A 17,654-nucleotide genomic window follows, 5' to 3' on the forward strand; every position below is an offset into this window, starting at 1 on the left:
AGAGCTAAGAGCTGTGCGCTGGCATCGCCTCCAGGTCTGTCTTGGTGCAGGGTTGCCTGGCTTTTCTTGGCACCTCACACTTGTCACACCCAGCTCCACCATCGTGAGTCCAGAACCAGTGGGCAACTCAGTATAAAAATGAAGGGAGGCGATACACTGAATGTGAGTGATTTGTAAGCCGTGTGGTTATTAGATCCCCAAATTATCCTCTATGTGAACTTTTCCGGAAAGTGGAAAATCGAAATATGGTTTAAAAGTGGCACATTTTAAATGGGTTATCCCATAAGATGTGTTTTTGTGGAGCCAGTGACTCCGTCCACATCAGATTCTCTGTGATACACTTTTCTAGGTTGACACATGTGTGGCGAGCCCGCAGGCAGTATCAACCTGGGGCCTGGCCTTGGCCTTCTCCCTCACCTACTGAACTGCAACAAGGACTGTGACAGACCAAGAAGCTTAACAGCGATGTAGTGTGGCAATAAGACCGGTGATTATGACGAGCCTGGCCAAGGTTTAGTTGTTCCTGCAAGTCACAAGCGGGCACAGGATCAAATACAGAGCAACGCAGGGCTTCTACCTAGATGGGTGGATTAGAATCGAGTTTAGAGAAGACAGGCTTAAAAGGTCACCAGTATCTGCACACAGAAGCTCAGCATGTGTCTACCTGGCCAATCTTTCTAATAGGTGGCCAGTCTGAGCCAGAGCCTCTTAGTCATTTCTGAGTTTTAATGCCTTGTCCGTGGTCAAAAGAAGTAAGAATTAAAGTTCTGATTTAAATTAAATCCGAAATGCTTTGAGTAGTTTGAGTATTATTATGCAAGGAATCTGATCTATTTACATGTCTTAAACAGATGAACATAACTAAGAAGACTTTTAAGTGTGACGAGACAACTTACCCCCAGAAACAGATTTCTTGTAGGAATAAACTTTCAGAGCTTAATGCTGTACTTTACTGTCAATCCTGGTTATAAATGGAGTTACTATTTTATGGGTTTAAAATACAGTTGAGCTTGAACAACAGAGTGAGGGGCATTGACCTCCCATACAATCGAAAATCCGACTATAGCTCCTACTTGAATTTGTCAGAGTTAATTTAAATTAACTTCCTACACACATGGAGTTCTTTGGAGATAGGTGACACAAATACAAGGCATGAATATTATTTTACATAAATGTATTAGGGCAAAGTTGTACCCGGTGGTTTTGACACAGACTGGTTCTCTTATTCAGTGGAGAGTATAAGCAGTTCTTTCATCTCTTATTAGTTCAACACAGTGTGGAGTGTGGCTAGGATTCGCAAAACCTCATTGTTTGTCAACTCTGTTTTTGTAAAAACAAAGTTTATCATGTCTTCATCAGGGAAGCAATTTTCATGAAATTAATTTTTTTTCTTGCTAACTGCTCAATCCTTTGGTTTTTCTCTGCTTCTCCTTTAAGATCATTCCCAAAGTTAACCATTATACATCTGGTAGATATACAAAGTTAACCATTATACATCTGGTAGATATACATCTGGGGCACTTGGTATATGCCAAATGGAGTTGGAGACAGCTAGGCCAGAGATCCAGCATCCCAAAGTATTAAAATATTCTAGGTGATTTGGGGGAGGTGATCGATCCCCTTGGGAATAGAACTGTTCTGTACAATTTATAGCGTTCGTGGTCTTCCCACTCCCACCTCACCCCCAAACTTTCATGACTGCCTTGCCTTCAGGAGCTTCAGATTAGATCTGAAAATTCCTAACGGAATTTAAGGGGTTAAATCGGTAGAGGCCCGCACAGAAATTACGAGGACAACCAACCGGTGGCACTGCTTTGGTTGGCTGGGAGCCCCAGCTGGTGCAACCCGGGTGCTCAGTTGAACTCCACCTGATGCCCATCCTTCGAGGTGCCTCTCGGCCTGCAGCTGTCAGACGAGGTAGGGTGGGTCTGAACTGGCCAAGTCCGAAAGCTCATGAAAATGACAGGAAGGGGTTACAGAGGCCCCGACTGAGACAGAGAGCACTTAACCAAGCTCATTTCAGAATTAATTCCTTCACCTCCTCTGATGTCGGAAAGGTGCGGCCTCTAGGGACGAGGCTTCTTAACCAGAGTCCCCAAGTCTCTGCGGTCCGCCTCCTTCCCGAGAGTTTGGGTGATGGGAAGGATGAGGTGATCCAGGAGCCATGGGCCCCACCGTTCCTGAGTCCCACGGTCCTCCTGTCTGTAACTCCAAAGCCCTTCCTCCGGCAGGCTAGTCCGATAACCGAGGTTCCCTTTCTTTGCCTGTGTCCGGAGAGTTCCAGACGCGAGGCGGAGCCACCACCCCGCCCACCAGTGCGAGGTCTTCCGGGATAGTCCCGCGGCGCGGGCTCAAGCTGACTGTCCTGGCAGATGGCGACATCCCTCCCCCTCGCCCCGGCAGGTAAGCTGTGGGAGTGAGCCCCGCTGTCAGCTAGCAGGACCCGCCCACTCACCATGAGAACCCGCCCCCACAGCTCCTCCGCAGCCGAGGTGCCGCCTCCTGATCCGCCCCCGGGTCAGAGGCCCGCCTTCGGACCCCGCCCCAAGCGTCCACGAGAGGCCCGCGGTTTTGCCGCAAGACCTAACGACCCCGGGCCTCTTTCTTTTGCCCAATCCCTGCACACCGAGGGCACTCCTTGGCCCCGCCCCCGCGCCGAGGACCCGCCTACCTGCCCCGCCCCCTTAGAGCCCGCCCTTAGTCCCGCCGCACGTACAGAGGATCCGCCTCGGCTCCGCCCCCGCGCGCGGAGGCTCCACCTCCCGGTACCGCCCCTACTCCTAGAGCTAAGGGCCAAGGGCTTGGGAGCGGCGCTTCCTCCGCCGTCCGGGCTCCGGGCTGCGCCGCAGCGGCAGCTCGCTCTTCCTGCCCGACGAGGCCGGCTCCTCCGCGCCGCCCGTGGGCGTGCCCCCAAGAAAGGCCGCTGCCGCTGTGGGTAAGTCGGACTCGCGTCCTCGGCCGCCGGTGGAGCCAGGGGAGCCGGGGCGTCTCCCGCGGGCCCGCGAGCGGCAAGGCGGCGCGGGCGTCCCTCCTCACGTTGCGCAGGGTTCCAGCGGCGCAGTGGGGGCGGCCCCGGAGTGTAGGTGGTTCTCGGGGCGCGACTTGCACCCGCACTGCTGCAGTGCGGGTCGGCTCCGGCGAGGCCGCGCGTGGGCGTGGGCTCGGGCTCAGGCTCCGGTGCGAGACCTCCGAGGGGCGGCCCTCGATGCTGGGAAGGGTCCTCTCCCTGTTCCCCCGGCTCCCGGCGGTGCGGGAAGTGCGGCCACGCCCTTGCGGGCATGGTGAGGCCTCCGGTCTGGCAGGTGGAGGTCAGGTGGGTCACGCCCGCCAGTCCCTCCCTTCGGCCTGCTGACCGCGGAGAAGCTGTGCCTTTGTTTGCTGTACGGTCTTAGTTGGGGAGGAGGGCTAGGGACCGAGACCTTGGCCCCTCTAAAACGAGGACTTCCCTATTAAGGGAAGACCCCAGAGCCTTCCCAGACTGTCCCCAGGAGAAGGGATCCGAGCCGCAGTGTGCGCGCGCTCTCCGCCTGGCCCCTGCGCCTTGCAGGATTGCCGGCTGTGGTTGGCGTGGGTGGCCCTTTAGCAGGTGTTTCCCTAACCTGGGACAGCTGCCCTACATTTAGGAAAACTTTGTAGGATTTTTTTTGTTGAGATGGAGGCTACCCCCGTCCATCCGCCCCCAGCTTGCTCCCATTAGTGTCTTTAAATTTACCACCATTTAATTACCACCCTGAAAGACCAAATTCAAAATGTGCCCTGGAGTTGGCTAAACCAGTTAACCAATTGCAGATGAGTGTTTGCTGTAGGCTAAGGGTCATTATCTGTTGATAAGTATTCATGCTCGTGGGAGGGTAGCTATCATTTTTCACTGTTCTCCTTTTCATCTAACTTCTCAGAAATGTATACATCTTTATAGGGAACTTCTTTTGGATCTGGCAGTCGATTTTTCCCTTGAACATGTTTTTCTAAGAAATTAAGAGTGGATAAGATGAGAGATTTTCTACTCACATTTTAGATTTTCAGGCATATATCTGGTCAGATGGTACTTGTTTAAGTGTGGACACTTGTGTATTTAACTGTTAGTTGGCTGGAGAATTCTGTCACTTTGTCTGAGCTACTGAGTCTTGCGTAGAAAAGTATTCAGGGCCAGTTGCAAAAACATTGTCAAAAGAGCTACTTAAGGGCTGAAGCTATCCATTCTACCTGCAGCATCATGTAGCGAAGGCTCTGTGGCACTGCATAGGCCTGAGCTGGAGTCCTGAGTCTGCCGGTCGTTGCTGTGTGACCGGGGCAGTTTTCTGGGGGGCCTGATTCCCAGCATCCTCACCGGGAGACCTGCCATACCTTCTCACAGGACTCGTGTGTGTTGCATGAGATAAATGCATGCGTAAATGATGGATTTACCACGTCCACCCAGGAGGACTTCTCAACTGTGCTGTTAGTGACACTGAATAGTCCTTTCTTCGTCCAGCCAAGCGTAACACTGACTGCTCCAGTTACCTGCCCTCACCTGGCCGACACCATCCTTGCCATGGGCAGAGATGCCCCTTTGCTGCCCACCGCCGAAGCACACACGTTACCAGTGACCAGGCTCTCTTCCTGCCAAGGAGCCACCTACACCTGTGGGCTTCGAGGACCCCCTGCTGGTAGTTGGGCTTCCTCTGGCCTTGCCTCTTACCAGCATCTCTCTGTCACTTCAGCTCACCCTCTGCCACTGTATGTGCCACATTAAACTGAAATTATGTATTTCCCCTTTCAGTTACACTATGAACTGAGAGTGGACCAGTCTTTTTCATGTTTCTTTTCCCAGTCCTTAGACAATTAATATAGAGAACAGACAGACTATGCTTGGACATTGCAGTGATTGAGAGATACTGGGATTTCAGACCGGGAAGTTTCCTGGGGCGGGGGGAAAGTTATGGACTATGTATTTGGGTATTTGGATGTACTGACTTTTTTTTTTTTTAAGATTTTATTTAATTTTAGACAGGGGACGTGTGGTAGAGAGAAACATCAGTGTGTGGCTGCCTCTCGAGTGCCCCCTACTGGGGACCTGGCCTGTAACCCAGGCATATGCCCTGACTGGGGGTCAAACTGGTGACCCTTTGGGTCTCAAGCCAGCATTCAATCCACTGAGCCACACCAGCCAGGGCTGGACACCAGCCAGAAGACGTACTGACTTCTTACTTGACAAAATAAACTACCATCTCTGTTTACCATCTTTAATATTTTCAAAGTGCGAAGGCTATTTCAGAAAAAGGGACAGGCCTTCCCCAGACTGAGTATGCAACCCTGTGGCATGGGTGTGTATGTGCATTGCACAGTCGTTTTGCAGACAGGCCCTGCATGTGCAAAGGCTCTGTGGCAGGATGAGTCAGCCTTAGGATGAGCAGAGTGCCTTGGAGGGAGAGGTGGGTGGAGCCTTGTAGGCCATAGGGTGAGTGGGGGAGGGGTTTAGATTTATTGTCAGCTTAATGGGAGTTTAAACAGGGGAGTTTAAATGTGGTGATATTTTTTGTTTAATTTACTGATTTTAGAGAGAGACAGAGAAACATCAATTTGTTGTTTCACTTATTGATGTATTCACTTGGTTGATAGTTTGTATGTGCCCTGACGGGAGCTTGAACCAGCAACCTTGGCCTATCAGGATGATGCTCTAACCATCTCAGCTACCTGGCCAGGGTATGTGTTTCACTGCACGAGAAGAGGCTTCTTGGAGCGCTGTGTGTAAGTGCCCTGGGGAGGGGCAGGGAGACTGAGCTACATTAGAATTAGGAGGCTGTGCACAGTGCGGCAGTCGGGAAGGAGAGCAAGCGAGGCCGCAGGATCTTTGGGAGAAGAGCCAGCCGGACTTGGGTTGAGTGTGACTGGTGAAGAGAAGGAAGATTCCAGAATGATGTGGGCAGCGGAATCACTTTCTGCAGAAAGGAAGACTGGAGAAGGAGTGTGCTGAGCAGATGGAATCAAGAGTAAAGGGTTTTTGCGTTGTTGTTTTTTTTAAGTAGTCTTATTGAGATGTAATTTACAGACCATAACATTCATTCAAGTATACAATTCAGTGATTTTTAGTAAATTTGCAGAGTTGTGCAACTATTGCCATGGCCAATTTTAGCACATTTCCATTTCCCTAAAAAGATCCCTTGCTTCTATTTGCAGTTACTCCCTGTTCTTACTGCCCACCCTCGGCAATCACTCATCTACTTGCCATCTCTGTAGATTCAGCTCTTCTGGGCATCTAATACAGATGGAATCAGGCATGGCCCTTGTGACTGGCTCCTTCCACTAAGTGTGTATTTTCCAGATTCATCCTTCCTGCAGCTTGTACCAGTACTTTGTTCTTTTCATTGCCGATTAGGAGATACGTTCTTTTGCCGTGGCCAGTATATGAATATGGCCAGACCACATGCTGAGGTAGAGCCAGAGAGTCTAATTTGCGATGTACTAAGTTTGAGACACCTGTGCCACATCCAGGTGGAGGGGGTCAGGTAGACATTTGCAGGAATCTGGACATCAGAGGGGGAGGTTTGAGTGGGTGTTACAAATTTGTGGATCGTTAGCATGAGGGTGATATTTGTAAGTTAAAGGGACGGGGAGACCACTGAGCATAAAGAATGAAAGAACAAGGACCCGAGGCTTGGTGTCGGGGTTGCCGACACTTCCACACCTTGTCCAGTATTTTTCAGAGTTGTAATTTGTTTGAATAGAGGGATGGGCTGACCTTCAGATTTTTTTTACAGGAAATATTTTTATTTCAAAAAGTGTGTATTGGAGGTACCCTAAAACCTTACAGGATTCTGGAGATAGATGTAAGCCTACAGAACAGACAAATAAATGCACAAATCTGCACCACCCTCTGGGGTTGCACCTGGTGCTGGGGACTGGAGGGTGTCCTGGGACTTTCCAGTCTCCGAAGTCATGAATACAGACTCCCTCATAGTCAGCATCAAATATTATCACAGATTTTTATAATGAAGGAGTAAAAGCAAAACGACATAAGCGTGCATGTGTATTGTGTATATTACAACATATAAATGACGGCTGTTCTCACAAAGTCAAGTTAGTTCAGGATTCCCTGATCTTTATTTCTTTTTGTCACATTGGGGATAAAAATAAAGGGAAGTGGTTGCTTTTGGAGTTGGGATTAGACTGTCTACATCTTGGGCTTTGTAATAGCTACAGTGGTTCATGTATAATGAATGCGTCTAGCCACAGGAAAAGATAAAAGAATTTGTCAAAGACTCTACAAGGGCAAGAAGGATAAAATGGTTGCATGGGTCGCGGTGTAACCACCCTCCGTCCCGGCCTTGCACTCTGGCCTAAAGCTGTCAGGCTGCACCTGGTGCGGGGGCCTCGTGGGCAGCGGGATTGAGTAACTGAACAGGCTGCTACACTCCTACGTCCTCATGTTTTCTAACTCCCCCCCCCCCGCCCCCGCCCCGCCAGATTTTCTTCTACAATATTTCCAGTCCTCTATTCTAGGCTAGTTGTAGAGGGTTGGACTGCCAAATGAGTTGTTTCCTTAGGTTTTATTAATACCCTACAGTGGGAGGGGCCATCTGCAATTGGTGATTCCCAGTTACCAATCGGCAGAGGTATGTAGTTAGCCGCTTTGTGAGGTTCGCCCCTAGAACTAGTTTTGTCAGTGAGGTGGAACCCTAGGTTTTTGCTTCTGCCTACCCTGTCCCTTGTCTCTCAGAACCCAGGAGGCCTGGATCTGTTTATCTTTAATCTACCACAGTGCTTGGCCTGGAAGCCTTGCTAAATATTTGAACTGGTTCGCCGCCTGGAGACTTTGTTGCAGAGTGTTTGCAGAGGATGCCTGTCCCCTAGCTCTGGGCTGGGCTTGACTTACTTCCTTGAACAGCTGCCTCATTTGTTTATTTTTGATTCGCTTTTAGATACTTTTTCTGTTGAAGAATGTAAGATGGATCCAGAAGAGCAGGAGCTGTTAAATGATTACCGATACAAAAATTACTCTTCGGTGATTGAAAAGGCTTTAAGGAATTTTGAGTCCTCCAGTGAATGGGCGGATCTTATCTCTTCCCTGGGCAAGCTCAACAAGGTATGTAGGCGGAGCGCATTTGGACGGTCTGGGAGCAGGGACACAGCCATACTGCTTTTTCTTAAGGGATTGTCTTATTATTCCACCACATGCTGATTATAGTAATTAGAAAATACAGGTAAGAAAAGCCACCCACAAATCTGTCACCCAGAGTTATGCGCTATTAGCCTAACAGCCTGCATACCTCCTTCCGGCTTTCTTCCTGCGCGTAGAGTTACAGTGTGGGGAAGCCGAACAGTCTTCTCCTCAGCAATAAAGCTGTCCAATCAGTTACTCAAAGATGAATTGTTCTTTATGTACTGCTTAGGATTTATATGCCTTTCTCTTCTTTGGTCTCCTCTTTGGACCATTTTACCGCTGATTGGTAACTCCTGGAAGAATAAAGGATGCAATAAATATTGAAATCTGCCCAGAAACTGTGTGTGTGTGTTTGGAAGAGGAAAGGGGCCAGGTCTAGGAAGACCACAGCTGCTCACCTGCGGGCTTGGCCTTCCCTGTGTCCTGTAGAGGAGACTGTTGTATTTTTCCATCCTGATAGAAAGGGGACGACACAGTCATGGCCAGGCACTCAGGTGGCCACCGTGACCGTGGGTTGAAGATACCTGGGCTCGAGGAGGCTGCGCCGGCTCTGTGGCTGTCTGGCCGGGACTCCTGGCCAGGACACCTGACTTTGGAGCCTCAGTGCCAGGCAGGAGCTCGGGGGCTGCTGGGCCCTACCCTGCAGCTCTTCAGTCCCCAGGTCATAAACGCGGGGGCCTTGAGCAAACCTTGCTGAAGAGAAGGAATTTCTCCATTGGCCTCTTCACGGACTAGGGCGGGGAGGGGAGAACGCCGCAGACTGACGGGACGCCAGAGAGCGGCTCTCCAACGGCACGCGGCTGTCAGGCGCAGACAGGCAGCTGCCCCACACAGGCGGCCGCTGGGAGCTGCGTGGTGTCTCGCAGAGCCTATCTGCCGCGCGTGGAGGTCCTGGCATGGGTGCTGGCTGGGATGGACAGAGGTCAGAGAAGGGCAAATGAGAGCCCGGAGTCTGGTTGCGGAGCTGTAACGGGGAATCCCCCAGCCGAGACACTCACTGTCCTGTCTGCACACGGTGGCTGCAGATGGTGGCTGGGGCGGGGGCAGGGAGAAGCACTGGGGTGGGATTTAGGCATATTCAGGTTCTTCTAGATGTTGCGCTGTTTCAGTACTTCACTCTCCTGGAATCTAAAAATAGCATACTCATTTGGGGAGGGCATGTGCTCATTATTTTTGTGTTGAGGTAAAATTCACCTAACATAAAATTTACCATTTAACCATTTAGAGCGTATCATTAACGGGATTTTCGTACATTTACAATGTTGTGAATCACCACTGTCTACTTCCAGAACATTCCACCATCCCACAAGGAAGCCCTTCCCACCCCGCCCCTGCCCCTGCCCACCACTGATGTACTTTCTGTGTCTGTGGACATTTCATATAAATGGAAGTATGCAAGGTGGCCTTTTGTGTCCGACATCTTTCATTCAGCATGTTTCAGGGTTCATCCATGCTGTTGTGAGATATATCAATACTTTCTTCATTTTTATGGCTGAATGACATTCCATTGTGAGGATAGACCATGGTTTGTTTATCCATTCATCTCATCGGGTGACCTTTGCATTTCCACCTTTAGGCTATTTAGTATTTCTGTGAACATTCGTACACAAGTTCTTGTGTGGACATCTCCCTCCTGCGTCCTGTTTGTGCCTCCAGTCCTGGTGCCGTGACCCAGTAGCGGATGGGAGCAGCCCCCTTGAAGAATTTGTGCAACATCGGAGCGAGGAAGGTGACACTGTCCCTGCCTCAGCCTGGCCTGTGATGGGTGACATTCAGAGAGGACATACTGTGTGCGCAGGACCTGACGTGCATTGGTTGCTGTGTCCCCCTCCCAGCCTGTCTCAGACGGAGCACCTTGTGCACCCTCATAGCCAGCAAGTGGCACAGGGCGGCTCCGACCCTGGCTGCCTGGCCCCCTTGAGCTTCCTCCTGTCGGCCTGCGCGGCTCACCTAAGGGCACAGGGCACGCCTCCTTGCTGTCAGGGTGCTGTGTTCATTATCCAAGTGAGGCAGGTGCCGTTATTAGCCCCGTTTTCCTGATGAAGATTAACTTGTCCAGTGTCACATGGCTGTGATTTTTATGGGGTGAATTGTGTGCTCAAAAAAAGGTTGAAGTCCTAACCCCCTCCCCCTCAAACGGGACCTTATCTGGACGTTGGCCCTTGACAGAGGTGATCAAGTTAAAATGAGGTCATTTAGGGTGGCTCCTAAGCCAGCGTGATTGGTGTCCTTACAAAACGGGGAAATGCGGACTCAGACATGCCTATGGGGCGGGCACCACGTGAGGGTGACGGCGGAGGTCGGGGTGATGCCATTATAAATCATGGAACCAGCGGCGGCCAGCTGACCACCAGGCGTGAGAGGAGCTGCCCGGAGCACCGCCCCCCTCACAGCCCCGGGAGGAACCGGCCCTGCCCCCACCTTGGTCTCGGACTTCCGGCCTCCGGACTTGGAGGCAGTAGTCTCCGCTGTGGTGCCTGGTGGGCGGTGCCCCGTGACAGCAGGCCCGGGAAACCGGCCTGGAGGGAGCCGGGCCGAGAGGGAGTCCCCGCTCTCAGGGAGCAGAGGCTTGGTGGCAGGAGACAGACAGCGAACAGAGGTGTGAGGTCGGGTGCAGAGGGCCAAGGGGAAAAGTAAGCCAGGGAAGTGGGGTAGCGAGCAGGGGGTGCTGGTGAGACAGAGAGGCTCTCTGATAACGTGACATTTGAGTCGAGGCAGGGATGCAGCGGGCGAGCTGTCAGGGAGGCCATCTGGGGCCTGGGCCCGTGTCCAAGGTACAGCGCGGGGAGGGTGTGGCTGGGCAGAGAGGTGACAGGACAGGAAGGAGGAGAGGTAGCCAGAGCCCAACACGGGTTGCACTGGGGGGGAGGGAAGCCCTGGAGCTCCCAGAAAGGTGTAGAGCAGGTGACTGCTGCCTTGCCTGTTAGTAAGAGAGCCCTGGGGGGTGGGGGCGAGCCTCCATCAGCGTTAAGGGGGCTGCCTCTGCGTTCAACCCTCTGGTTGGGGTTGATGGAGGAAAGAATTTCCTTAAGGCTTTGGTGACAGTTCAATTTCTTGGACTCATGCATGTACACAGATGTTCCATGAGTAAATTAGTGACGAGTTAGTAAATTATCTTTATAGTGCAAAAGACTATTGTCTACAGAGGCTGGGTCGAGGTGCCTTCTTGCTGGAGGAGGTGATTGCAGGTTGTCCAACATAATCCATAGACTGAACAGAAGGTTCACCGTGGCAAATGAGAACACTGAGCCCGGAGAGGTCTCCGTTTGTCAGATTGAGTACAGGTCCTAATTGTGTCACTTTTAAAACTTGCTAAACTTTCAGTGTCACTCCTAGAATTTTTCTGTATTAGAGAAGAGTTTATCTTTAATAGTTTTAGGTGGAACCACATGAATAGGGTCATATTTGCTTAATTGTGTATCTGAGACCTCAAGCCCCGCCTTTCACTGAGTGTTCTTAGATCAAGTGCATTTTGCGCCCTTATGAACCCAGTACTGTCCCAAGCCTGGACTGTAACTTCAATTACAGAAACAAAGGATAGTACAAGTGAATCAGCCCTGCACATTTAAAAACCTTCTCACTAAAGCTTCTTTTCAAAGAATGGCATTAAGATTCCTAAGTAAAACCCCTTTTTTGCTGCTTTTATGCAATACCCTACTGTTTTCACAGGAGATCAGAATGCAGGGGACAGGCACAGCACAGGCAATGGGAGGTCTTGGGTGTCACATTTCAGCTTCTAGAGCCACCTCTGGGTTACAGGCACCTCCTCTTTACAGCAGAGCCTCCTGAGCACCTTTCAGGCTCCCTGCGTTCTGGCACCGCGAGAAAAGGCAGGAGCCCAGCACTGCGGCGCGCGGCGCGCGGCAAGAGGCGTGAGTGAGCCCAGAGACCAGACCCGGTGACTAGTCCGGCCCTTTGCAGGTCGGCTCCAACACCTTGTCTACCAGAAAACTTGATGAACCTGAACTGGCTCCTGATTTTCACCCTGGCCCTAAGCAACTACTTGATCTGTTCAATAGTATTAGTTCAGATACAGCGTCGTCAGTTTGGGGTCTGTGTGAGTTTGCACAGCTGCCATGATGAAGTACCACAGACAGGTGACTTCAAGAAAGTCACTGGGTGGCTTGCTCACTGTTCTGGAGGCTGGAAGTCCGAGGTGAAGGCGTCAGCAGACTCTGTCTGCTGAGATCCCGCTTCCTGGTTCAGAGTGTTTGTGTCCTCTCCCCGGGGTCTCTCTCGTCAGGACACTCACCCTGTTCACGGGGGCTCCACCCTCACGACCTAGTCCCCTCCCTCTCGGAGGCCCCACCTCCGCATCTGTCACACTGAGGGACACAGATATTCCAACCACAGCACCAGGACCCTCTTGTGTCCCTTCCAGCTGCACCGCACAAACTTGGCACCAGCTTCCTGCTGGGGCTGTGTTGCGGGGTGCCTTTGGGGGGCTCACCCCTCCAGGGGGGGCTTTCCCGTGTGTCTCCTGGGACGGGTCCTTCCAGTCCTCTCACTGAGACGCAGCCCGAGCCACTGCCCCTGACCCCCTCCTGCCCCTTCCGGACCACACAGACAAGCAGGGGGCCTGCAGCGGGGCGGAGCTCCTCTCCCCCGTGGTGGCTGGTTCCATCTCGTCACCTCACGTTTAGGGTCCCGTCTGTCACAGTACACTATCTCAATTTGGAGCAGTTACTTCATTCATTTCCTGGCACCATTTCACTGCTGTCCGAGGTGGTGACCTTGAGGGTGGAAGCTGTCTGACGAGCGGGGTGTTAGGGACAATCTGGAAAGGTACAGGCTTTCGGGCCTTCTGGGCAGACCCCCACGGAAAGGTTGGTGTTGGCCGTCGCGGACCCTCGCCCTTGGGAACACAGTGACCTCGGGCCTCTGCAGCAGCTGGGGTGGGGGTAGGGGTGGAGGTCGTGCAAGGCCCCTGCGTTTCCACGGTGTCCTGCTTCTCTCGGCACCAGAACTTAGAAGGTGCAGCGAATGGGGTGTCCGTGGAGCTCTTGTTCCTCGTGGGTGGCATCCCAGCTACCGCCCTGCCCTCTTTTTGAGGGGTGATGTGCTGGGGCTCAGCAGCGTTCCTGCTTCACCCGGACCCCAGGAGGAGCTGAGGATGGGCCCAGGGTGTGGAGGCGCCCCCCTGCCAGCCGCGCAGGCCCGAGGCGACCGGTCCCTGGGGAGAGGGCCCCGCTCCGCTGAAAGCCATCGGGTGTGCACAGTAATTTGCGCGGGCAGAGCCCCTTTATGGCGCATGGGCGGAGGGGCGCTTCACAGTTCTCCCTCTCAGATCTGCTGGAGGAGCTGGCATAGGTTTGGACGGATGAAGTGTTTCTTCAGTAATCTGATGGCAAAGACTTGTCCAGCAAGACGAGGTTATGGGTAAGGGAAGGGACTTGGTGGTCCACTCACATTTTATGAATTTTGTCAGGAAAGTTACAAAGCTAGAAACGTGATGTCCAGCCGTGGTCAGGCAGGGGCTGTGGACTGAACTGAGTGTCACCCCACGTTCCTGTGCTGACGCACCAACCCCCAGTGTGACCGTGTCTGGCACACAGTAGGTTAGTGAGGGTGAATGAGGTCACAGGGGACAGCCCTAATCTGAGAGGACCGTGGCCCTGGGAGAGGGAGAGACAGGTCGGTCGCCCCTCCATGCCAGGACGCAGCGGGTGGGCGCCCATCTGTCAGCCAGCACCCTGACCTTGGACTCCCAGCCTCCAGAACCGTGAGAAATGTCTGCTGTGCAAGCCCCAGTCTGTGGTGCTTAGTTACTGCAGCCCAGGCAGACTACTACTCATCAGTTAAATCTGGCTGTTTTTAAAAAGGACGACTGGACAGAGAATGCCAATATTCAAGCTTTTAGTTGAGCCAAATGTAGATGCTTCTATTTATTTATATTTTTTAAATGGTCTTATTATTTTGTAGCTCTGTTGAGTAAACCCTGCACATATTTAAAGAGTATAATTCAATGGGTTTTGACCTGTATTTCCCATGAAACCATCACTGTGGGGACAGTAGCCATGTGCCCATCACCCCCAGAAGCTCCCCGGTGCCCTTCGTAGTCCCTCTCCCCCCGCACTCTCCCCAGGCAGCCGTTGAGCTGCTTTCTGTCACAACACATGAGTTTGCATTTTCTAAAACTTTGTGTAAACAGAGCGATGCAGTATGTGCTCTTTATCTCTCTGTCTCTCATCTGGTTTCTCTCACTCAGCAAAGCTGTTCTGAGAGTCATCCACGGTGCAGGTATTGACAGTTCACGTCCCTTTATTGCTGAGCGGGATTCCAGGGAGCACTCCGTTGGCCTGCCCGCCGCCCTGTCGGTGGGCGCTCACTGAACTCCAGCAGTCCCCCAGGGCCAGCAGCGCTGGTGCAGCCGTCTCTGTTCAGCCCGCCGGGACGTCGCCATGGCTTCTTGCCCCTCTTGCTTTTCCCAAATGACTCATGACTAGAGTGAGTTTGTGATTATGGTAAAGTTATTCTGGTCCTACAGAAATACAGCCCAAAGACAACCATAACGGCTTCGTTGTACGCCACAGCCCAGGATGGGCAGCGACCCTTCTCGGCGGGGAAGTGGCGGAGCGCAGGTGGGCACGCAGCAGCGTGGCGGCACTCCCGGTGCCGTCCTCCAGGCAGAGTGGGCTTACACTGTGGTCAACGCTCACGACAAACAGAGGGGGCGAGAAGGGCAGGTCGAACCGTTCATCTGGCACTCCGTCAGTCCCGTGTGCTGCGTGGGGACAGACAAGATCTGGAAGCTCTTCATTGTTGGACTGGTTTGCTAGGTTTTGATCATGCTAAGCAAAGTGCACATGAATGTTTTCTGCACATGGAGGTTTGTGTGAAGGTATATTGCCAGAGGAGGAGCTCCTGTGTCACCGGTTGTCACGGGGACCTTTGGACCTGTGACTCTGTGTGTGGACTTCATTTTGATCCACTAGCGTGTCTGCGTTGGTGCCGGAGCCGCGCTGTTGAAGCCGCTGTGTTTCCTGACGGCCTTCCCTGGCAGGACCAGGGTCTGAGCCCAGCCTAACCCTTGTCTGTTTCAGAATCTCCCTACCATTCCCAGCTTGCCTTCTTCCACGTTAACTGTGGAATCATTTGTAAAGTTCAGAAGACCTTTGGAAGTTGAGTGGTCTTAGGTGACAAGTGTTTTGGGAAGAAGTGTTGTACAGCTGGGCCCTCCCCCATAAAAATGTGGTAGTTCTCTTCGTTGATTAAAAAGTATTTGCTTATATCCCTAAGAATTTAATTGTTTTTCTTACATAAGTCTTCCTGTTCCTAAAATATATTAGATATTTTATACATGTATTTGTGCTGTTTTGGACAGGGTTGTTCTCTACACTACGTTACGACTGGTTGACATGGAGAAAGCCATCAATTTATGGGACTTGGAAACTGGCCATCTTTGTGAGTTTTTTTCCCAGGTTTTTCAGCTAATTCTTGATTTCTTCAGATAGACAGACATACCATCAGCCAATACTGAGTCTGTGTTTTTTCCTCATTTTACTAGCATTTTCTGGAACCGCTTAAATAATGATGATACTATCAGTGTCGTTGTTACAGTAGCATTACCTGCCGTAACAAGGAAGTCCAACAAAAATTCAGAGCCACCAGTAAGATTGCAGCTTATTTCTCTCTCGTCTCTCCGTTCAGCACAGTGTCCCGGACCGGGCAGTGCTCTTCTGTGTGGTCCTTCCACAGGCCCAGACCAGGGACTCCGCCATCTGCAACGTGTGGCCTTGCAGGTGGCTCCCTTCACAGGCAGAGGGGAGCATGCGGAGACCTTGATGGCACGTGTTACTTCCACTCCCGTGTCCCCACAGGAGAAAGCCATGCCCCGGCGGGCAGCCACGCCCAGCCACTCCACTTCCCACGGCAGGGTGGCCTGCCTGGGCCGCGGGGCTCCGGTCCCGCCCCGCCCCCGCCAGTGCCTGCCGATTTTAACAGGCATGCCTCTGGCGTGCCACCACTATCTCAGCCCTGCAGGCCCCATCGGGTTGCCTGGCTCCCGGTGCATCAGCTTTTTCCTTGTTTCCCAACCCCGACAGCTCCTCACCTCCATACAGCAAGAAACGTATGCCATCCATTTCAGCGCCTGACCATTTTGGAAAACGCTGAGTTGCTTTGTTCCAGGCAAGCAACACAGCCTGCCTTACCTGTCACTCATGTGCTTCCGGTGCCGAGCGGACGCAAGCCTGGCCCTCCCGGCGCCTGGAAGGTGTGCTGATGCGGGTGTGGAGGGGAGCAAGGATCGCCGAGCTTGGAAGCAGAGCACCGGGCTTTGGGCTCAGGGTCACTGCTTCTGTGTTTGGGGCAGGCATGCTGGCTGCCCACCCACCAGCCACCCACCCTTTTCTTGTCAGAAGGACCTTTATGTTGTGGGGCGAGAGGCCATGTGCTGCCGGGTGGTGGCCCCTGCGTCCCAGCCCCAGCATTAAGTAGGATTGTTCTGGGACCGAATCCTGTATATTTGGCTTCCCTTGGCAGGGATTGAGCTAGACTTGGGCACGTGGCCTTCTCTGACCTGTGAGCTGTGGCCAGCGGCTCCTGGGAAAGTTTTCCTCTGACACGGGACAGGAGAGGAATGGACACTGGGCCTCTCCCCTGCTCCCCGTTGTGTGCGGACTAAACGCCTGAATGGGTGGCAGACCCTGAGACCATCAGGGCAAAGGCCCGGCTTTCATCAGCTCACCGCTGGGCACAGAGAGGCCTGGGAAAGCTTGGGGTCCTCACAGGGGGCCGTTGGCCCCTCTCATGGACCAACATGCTGCTCTAGAGCAGGGCCGCTTGGCTTCTGTGATGGGGGGAGCGGGCGGAGGCTGGGCGCTGCCTGTGCACGGGAGGGTCTTCATCAGCATCCAGGCCTCTGTCCACTAGATGCCGGCCACCCCACCGCCATTGTAACATCCAGCAACATGGCTAGACATGGCCAGGCGGCCCTGCTCCAGACTTCTGGTTGTGAGTGACACATTTCATTCAGACTCGTACAACAGGATGGCCTGTTGTTACAGCTGGAAGCTCTGTAACTGAGCCAGCGATCCTGGACCACTGTGAACCCACTGGAGCCCGTTCCTTCTGAGCGCGGTGTGGGCACACTCGTTTCATGACAGTAAAAGCGCCTGTGTGTCCTTCAGAGGCGCAGGACATCCTGTGCTGACCTGTGCCGGCACCGTCAGCACGGTGCGGTCCTTGCTGGCGTCAGGCTTTTCTAGAGAGACTGCAGAGGGTTTTCTGTCTCCGTCCTGAGTACGGAAGCTTCCTGGTCTTTCTCGGGAGGTCGCGTTCTTTCAGCGCCCGCTCCATGCCAGCCACGCAACCTGCCTCCTGGTTCTCGGTGTCCCAGGCCATTTTACAGCTGCTGGTGTTGCAGAGAAGAGTGGCTTTGGGCTTGAGCTGACCTGGAGCGAGCCAGGCTTTCCCGCTGCAGCCACGGTCCTGTGTGCCTTGTCAGCGGCCCTGTGCCACCCGCCCTGGAAGCTCATGTACCTGCCTCTGTGCAGACAGCTGGTCTCGGGGG

The 17,654-nt window shown here is 52.8% G+C and overlaps 1 protein-coding gene across 1 annotated transcript in view; it reads left to right on the plus strand.

The window, feature by feature from the left end:
- The first annotated feature begins 2,788 nt into the window (after positions 1-2,788).
- DOP1B (DOP1 leucine zipper like protein B) overlaps positions 2,789-17,654 on the plus strand; it is a 76,074-nt gene continuing 61,208 nt past the window's right edge. Inside the window, exons 1-2 of the mRNA XM_054578183.1 lie at positions 2,789-2,935; positions 7,899-8,062. Of these exons, the coding sequence (XP_054434158.1) occupies positions 7,925-8,062 (138 nt within the window). The 5' untranslated portion in view covers positions 2,789-2,935; positions 7,899-7,924. The remainder of the gene's footprint in view (positions 2,936-7,898; positions 8,063-17,654) is intronic.

Source organism: Pteronotus mesoamericanus, unplaced genomic scaffold, assembly GCF_021234165.1.
Source record: "Pteronotus mesoamericanus isolate MK-2021 breed Mesoamerican mustached bat unplaced genomic scaffold, CSHL_Meso_final contig_116, whole genome shotgun sequence".
Lineage (NCBI taxonomy): Eukaryota > Metazoa > Chordata > Mammalia > Chiroptera > Mormoopidae > Pteronotus > Pteronotus mesoamericanus.